Source organism: Neltuma alba, unplaced genomic scaffold (assembly GCF_004799145.2).
Source record: "Neltuma alba isolate B1F8T4 unplaced genomic scaffold, ASM479914v2 tig00010516_pilon, whole genome shotgun sequence".
Lineage (NCBI taxonomy): Eukaryota > Viridiplantae > Streptophyta > Magnoliopsida > Fabales > Fabaceae > Neltuma > Neltuma alba.
Genome location: NW_021635391.1, coordinates 18,112 through 25,657, shown reverse-complemented (window position 1 = coordinate 25,657; position 7,546 = coordinate 18,112). Strand labels below are relative to the sequence as shown.

At 35.8% G+C, this 7,546-nt stretch overlaps 1 protein-coding gene across 2 annotated transcripts; it reads left to right on the top strand.

Moving 5' to 3' along the window:
* Positions 1 to 665: 665 nt before the first annotated feature.
* On the top strand, positions 666 to 3,132 carry LOC114756856 (putative 4-hydroxy-4-methyl-2-oxoglutarate aldolase 2). Of its 2 annotated transcripts, none has more exons than XM_028945792.1 (2): positions 666 to 753; positions 1,811 to 3,132. In XM_028945792.1, exon 2 carries the CDS (start codon positions 1,834 to 1,836, stop codon positions 2,332 to 2,334), a length of 501 nt encoding a protein of 166 aa, XP_028801625.1. In that variant the 5' UTR covers positions 666 to 753; positions 1,811 to 1,833; the 3' UTR covers positions 2,335 to 3,132. The 2 variants fall into 2 exon arrangements, with proteins under 2 accessions (XP_028801625.1, XP_028801624.1); XM_028945791.1 differs by lacking the exon at positions 666 to 753 and adding an exon at positions 1,396 to 1,605.
* Positions 3,133 to 7,546: the final 4,414 nt, after the last annotated feature.

The window sequence follows — 7,546 nt, the reverse complement described above, 5'->3', positions numbered from 1 at the left end:
AGTTATTTTCTAAACAAATTTAAGTAACGCTTATACTGTTCTAGTGATTATATGATTAGTTGTAGTTAATAACAAATCATCTTCTCATGGGGCATTCCTGATTACGAAAAAATGAATAGTTATTCTATATATGAATCTAGGTAACGTCTAAACCCTTATAGTGATTCCTTAAATTATTGTAGTGAATGAATACAAATGAAAGTAAAAGTGAGTAGTTATTCTCTAAACAAATCTAGGTAATGCTTATACTGTTCTAGTGATTACATGATTAGTTGCAGTTAATAACAAGGCACCTTCTTATGGGGCATTCCTGACTACAAAAAAATAAATAGTTATTCTCTACATAAATCTAGGTAATACCTAAACCCTTATAGTAATTCCTTAAACTATTGTAGTGAATGAATACAAGTAAGGACAAAATTATCAATTGGTCTTAATTTTAGAAATGACAGATTGGGTCATTGACCCTTTCTGTCATTTAGACAATTCCAAGACCCAATCTGAAATTATGTATATTCAAATGACTTTATCTGAAATTTTTCCTAATAAGTATGTAAAAAGAAATTTATATCAACTTTCATTTTTTTTTTTTTCAAACTGCTCATTGTGTTTCTAAACTCTCCGTTAGGAAAGAGAAAACAAAAACAAAAAGACACTATTTAACAAGCACAGCTATAATCTCCTCCGCCCTCATGTTCCGTCTTTCACAGTTGAAGTCCTGCTTCAGATCTATCCTTCCTGTTCTCCCATCTGGTAAGTCCAGCCTCTCTTTCTCCTCAAGTATTCCATCTCGTGATTTCGAATATATTGATCCAGGCACTTTTCTATTTTGCCCCTTTTGCTTATTCTCCGGGTAATCTCTAGGTTTCTGCTATTTTCCTCTGTTTCGCTTTCTGGTTTTCCATTTTTGCCGTTCTATTTTATTACGATGCTTTTTCTTTCAGTGCCAGATTATTACTGCCAAAATCCGGCTCCAATGATTATTAATCCATCCTTTTGCGATAATTTTGATCTTTTGGTTGGAGAAATCTTTCTAGTCCAATTAAGGCCCTGCCTCATCTCCTTACGCAGATCACATCTCCGTGAATGTTTTCGATCCTTCCTCTTTATCGTCTTAGTTATCTAATTTGCGCTTGGCTGGAAAGTGCAGATCGTTGTTTAAGTAATCTGGCGGTGAGTGAGAGGGAAGTAAAATGAGGGCTTGATCGGTGAGCAAGGGAATGGCCTGTGGAGTTTGATTTCAAATTATGGAAATGATTTTTGGGCATTCTGTTATGTTTTATTTTAGGATAGCTAAGTTGTCTGCATTTTCCCTCATCCTGTGACAGTTACTAATGACTTCTTATTCATTTGGGCTTCAGAAACTCTACATATGAAATCAGTAATATTGGCTTGTCTTGTGTTTATTTTAGTTATTTGGATGAATTGTCTGTCTTAGTATTTGCTGTAAACTATGTTCCTTCAAAAGGCATAATTTTGAAGCATTACTTCATTTTGTGATTGTTGAAGCTTGAATTCCTCACATTTCTGCTTCAATTTTCCACTTCCTGTGACATTTTGGCGGAGAGATCACTTTGTAAAGTAATTTCTAGAAGTATTTTCAGTGTAAGTGTAATTTAATTATCTTTTCCTTTTGGAATTCCCCAGTGTACTTTTATAATCGCGTCCTATAATAAAGAAATACCCGCACCACTCTGACCTTTGTTGGGCGCATATCATTTGAAAGCTATTATCACATGCCTATAGAGCATAGACACATGCCCCCAAATCAAGCATAAACATGCTGTTGTTTTTTGTTATATATGCACAGGTTATAATAGTACAAGGGACTAAATGGCCTTGGTGACAACTGCGGAAGTATGTGATGCAAATCCTCAGTTAATTTTAAGCGGGGAACTTCGGGCCCTTCAGCCAGGATTTCAGATTTATGGTCGTCGACAAGTGTTTTCTGGACCCATAGTTACCCTGAAGGTATTTGAAGACAACGTGTTGGTTCGTGAGTTTCTTGAAGAAAAAGGTAATGGTAGAGTTCTTGTTGTGGATGGGGGTGGTAGTTTGAGGTGTGCAATATTGGGTGGCAACCCTGTAGTACAAGCACAAAACAACGGTTGGGCAGGTATAGTTGTGAATGGATGCATAAGAGATGTGGATGAGATTAATGGTTGTGATATCGGGGTGCGAGCTCTTGCTTCACATCCCATGAAAGCCAACAAGAAAGGCATGGGGGAAAAGCATGTTCCTATTAATATTGCTGGGACCAGGATCTGTGATGGCGAATGGCTTTATGCAGATACCGACGGGATTCTCATCTGCCGGACTGAGTTATCAGTCTGATTCCAATCAATAATTATGCTTCAAGCACGGCTGGGGGCTGCTGCTTATTCTGCTGTACTTTCTTTGCTTGTGTTTACCCGGTTCCCTTGAAAAAGTAAGCTCTTCCACTGGCTACAGTAGATTTTGATGTATTTCCCCGTGCTCTGCCATTGAGATCTATCTATGGTTTTGATTGGTGTTATCAGAACCTGCCTATAAATTTATACTCGCTTTGTTTGGTTCCATGGATTCTGAGATCCATCCTGTGCCAACTAGAATCGATTTGTTAAAATGACCCAAAAATAAGTAGGGAAACTATTTTGTAGGTACTTGTACTTTCCTTTGATTTTTTACCTATGTCGTCCCCCCCCCCCCAATTAGATCCTTTAGTTTTACTTTGTTAACACTGTTAGTTTTGTAACTTTGCTTTACTAGCACCGTTAGCCTCTGTATAAAGACTAATGGTACTAAAAGAGCAAAGTTAAAGGATTTAATAAAGAGAGAATATAACATGGGTACCAAATTAAAAATCAAGGAAAAGTATAAGTATTTGCAAAATAGTTTGTCAAAATAAAATACTGTTGGTAATATACAATTGCTAAAATAAACAGCATGAAGTCTTGGTTGGCCGCCCTTGAGAGCATCTTTCAAATGTTGGCTAGCTAGCAGATGAGGCTTCCCGCCTTGAAATATGATATCAATTAAATCCCAACAAGTTTAACTGTTATGGTAGCCAGCCTTGAAATAGTTGCTGCGAGGTTGTTGTCATATTGTTATTTTCTTCCTGACTGAAATAGTGAATGAATGCCATTTTCAATGTTAGACCCAATTTGTACTTCGGTCATTTTCTTTTTGATGTCGACACGTCTGATTCATGCTTCTATAGTTTATAGTATGTCTTTATTTTTTATGCATACTTTATAGCATTTCAAATTGTTCTGCCCTGTCAGGTAAAAAAAAAAAAAAAGTTCTGTCCTGTGATAGTTCGAAAGCCCTAATATAATGACACCAAATTTAAATAAGAAAAATACGTTGGTCTTAAAGTCAAACTATCAGAAGTCTTGTGCACGTTTTATTGCACATGATATCAAAGTCTTGGATACGGACAGGGGGCTTTATGGATATTAAAGTAATTTATATATGTAATATTTATTATTACATTATTATTACTGTGCAATAGTATTTTCATTCAGAATATGAAAAGATTATTTTATCACATTCATATTTTCACTCAAAAAAACTTACAATAAATAATTTATGATGTATATTCTATCAACATATGTTGAGATATAATAAAATTCATACTAATTAAATGTTATAAATAAATAGCCGCCTTTAAATTCTTCTAAATATAGTATACTAAATAAATAATTGTTTGTTTAATATTTGGATAAGATGTTAAAATACTCTGGAAGTGTATATTGGGGAGCACTAAGCACTAGAAATTTTTTTGTCTCTATAATGTTTCGAAAGTATAAGTTCATAGCTGACATGCCCTAGGTTAATGGGGGGCCAACTGACGTTTGTTGGGTAGGATAAGAAGCCACCTGGCATGACAGGTCAGAGAGACGTTGTATATAGGTGATAATCCCTGTGCTATTGAATGTTGTTTGATTAGGTTGGGCCAAATTAAATGCCTTCAATTTAATCAACATCTACATTTAAAGTATTGGGGTCAAGCATAGCAGAGAAGGAAGAAATGGGGGACATAGCGGCATCATCACCACGGACGGGAAGAAAGAGGAGGGTGAGGTGTTGAGTTGGGGAGGGTGAAAACAGTGGGGAACTAGTGAGGCTTTGTCACCGCGGTGTGGTGGCGTCGATTTGCACTTCATAGATAGAGCTAAATCCAAGGAGGAGGTTTTGTGGGTGCAAAAATTATGAAGAGGTAAATCGATCTTATGTCTGCTTTCTAGTTTGTTGATGATATTCGATGGGGTTTGGTTGTTTTAACGGGGCAAATTGACAGGGAAGGGGTTGTGGCTATTTCTATTGGCATGATGGTAAGGTAGGTGAGAGGTCTAGAGAGGTCATGAATGAGCTGCTAGGCATTGTGGATAGCTTATATGATGACAATGTGAGGCTAAGGAGGGTAGATAATGAGGAAGCATCAAGTCGAGACATTGAAGCTGACATTGCTACCATTTACATCGATATGAAGAAGATTGATAATGGCATTCTCTGAATTGGTGTTGACTTGGGTATCTTTCCCCCTGTTTTTATCATTTCTTAAGTGATGATGGAAGTTTGGGACAACTAGTGTAGAAGCAGACAATAGTGTTTTTTTTTTTTCCTTTTGTTTTGGTGATTTCATAAGTGGTGATGTAAGTTTGGGAGCAGTGGACTACATTGTGTAAGGAAAGGGAGATGATCATGAACTAATCTATGTTAGGATGTTTTGTGTAATACATATTACTCGTTATGATGCCAAAATATTTTTATGCAAGCCTATATTAACACTTGCAATTTTTTTGAGGACTGTAATTGTAATGGGATATTAATTGTGTAATTTTTTTTTTTGAGAGGAAAATAAGCTTGTAATATAAGGAATATAAATTATAAGAGGAATGTAATTGTAATGGAATTTTATTTCTGTCATTTTGTTGATAGGAATATAAGCTTGTAATATAGGGAACATAAAATGTAAGAGGAATATAAGCTTGTAATGGTAACTCCTTTATCCTGATTACCATGTACAGAGCCCTTATTTATGTAATTACAATATAACAACTTGAGAAAAATACGATTCTAATAGAATTATAAGATACGCAAATATAAATATAAGATTGCCAATTGTAATATAGAAAATTCCATATATGGCTCAAGTTACTACATGGCATAATTACAGCAGCAAAAGAGTTTGAACCGAATTGTCTTGCCCCAGTCAATAGCTTAAAGAGTATAATAGTAAACATGGCCCCATAATAACAAAAGATGGCCATTATATGGCAGGTACGTATAAGATGCCAACAACACCAAAATAATTGCATCTAAGTCCAACAAAATAGTTAAACTAAAGAGCCACAACTTAAAATGATCCGGCTATCCCCTTCCCCTTGCACTTCTTGTTTCCCTTCCTCTCACTAAGGTGAACTTCCTTCAATCGATAAAGGTAATTAGAGTCTAATCCTTATGAGCCAGCAGTCATGATATAATCATGGCTTGTTGTCTTCTTCATATTGGTTAGACTATTTGTGAAGAAGAATAATAATAATAATTAAGAGACCAAAAATTTACATAGCATGCAATTAAATACATTGTACATAGTATGCCTAGTTTGCTCATCAATATGGACTACCATGCCACTCTCAATCAGAGTTCTATGAAAAGCCTTTCCACCACGTGGTCTAGTATTTGTTTGACATTGTTGAGTGTTGGTTTGAGATTCACTTTGAGCAGCCTTTTTCTTCCTCACTCTTGGTTGGCTTGATTTTGGTCGCTGCAAATTGGTTAAACAAATATGAATCATGGAGTAATTAATTATAACATGGAAAATGAAAATTTGAATCAAATAAAAACTCACATCTTTACATGTTGTCCTATTGTGGCCCTTTTAGGGAGAAATTTTGCACTTGCCTCAAGATCCTCTCTTGCTCAGCTTCTCAGGTTAGTAGTGGTGGCAGGTCAAAAGCCATCTCACTAGTCTCAACTTGTTCAGACTGTTAGCTACTTGTAATTCTCTTTATCCTTACAACTTCTCTAGTTTTGACCTCTTTTTCCTTGGTCTTCTTGGCATATTGGACAAAGAAGGTAGCTCTATTGGATGAAATTTGTCAATTGCCGAGAAACTTTTGTCTTTATGATAGCATCTTGAAATTTGGGATACTATATTTATTTTAACATCAAATAGAGCACATATTGTGTGTTGGCGTGGAATACCAGTCAAGTCCTGTACCCTGCAAGTGCATTACTTCCTAGCAATGAAAATTGTGTGTCTATTATCTCCATCTATCACGTCATAGCTATAGTCACCATTAAAGTATCCTCTACAGCTAGTTGAGAGGTCCTTATCTAACTCATACATACTTATGCTCTTAAGACTAAAGTTTCCCCTTTGACTTTCCACATTCCTCTCACTCTCTCCCAACTTACTCATAAATTTTATCCGAATTCCATTAATCATGCGGATAATAGGTAAATGCCTATATCCATCTATCTAGGTATTAAAACTCTCACTCATATTGTTGTCTACCATCTAAGACAAACAGCTTGTGCTAAAAAAATGCCCTTAACCAACATTGTGCAGGATATGAGATCACTGGTGCCACTACTTCTTTCTTAAGTCCACCAAAGAGACACATGCAACAAGAACCTACGGCCTATGGCCACTCTATTATCACCCTAGTAGTCCAAAAGTATAATAGAAGTAGTTATATAAATAATTACAAAACATGGGCCCCAGCATGGCAAATACACAATCATTACAAGTCCAAGCCAAAATAGGTTTACTAGGCTATACTCGCCTACGCCTTTGGCTACTTTTCTTCATGATGAGCCAAACTAGAAGGCTCTCCTAAAGACAACGAAGAACAATGAGGTAAGACATTAAATTTCAGTAACTAGTGATTAATTTAGAACATGTATAAGTGGGATGATAAGTCAGTGAAATAGTGTTATGATAAATATTTGAAAGATAAAATATATAACAGTAGATGTGACAAACCGCGTAACAATATAAATGACCATCCCATCCACCATACTCCTCCTTGTATATCCATGACAAGGACCCAGACCTTCTATGTTAAGCAACTCAGTCAAAAGTCACCCCACTCACATCAAGTCAACAGGCCGCTTCCAACATTTATATGGCCTAAGAATGGACTATGGGCAAAGGTGTGTATCTAGGAGTTTGTTCTCAATTTCAAGCTGAGAAAAAGAAAGAACTATAAGGGTCTAAATAGGGCCAAACACTGTGATCGGTAACATTGGCATGCCGCATCGGCTTTAAGAATAATTATCCTCCACATAACACAACCCTAATCTCCATTATGACCCTAATACAAAATCACAATATAACAATATTAATTAACAACAAAGAACATATATCTCATGGTATAACAATTTTATCATGACAAGATTCATCAAGTTAAAGAACACATTTTCCACAATACACAACAAATACCTCCACTTTAGTTCATAATATAACATGAACACTATACCAATGTAAACCCATACATATTCAAGTCAACGCACTTCCTATTTCACCAACATTCATAATATAAGAAGAATATAT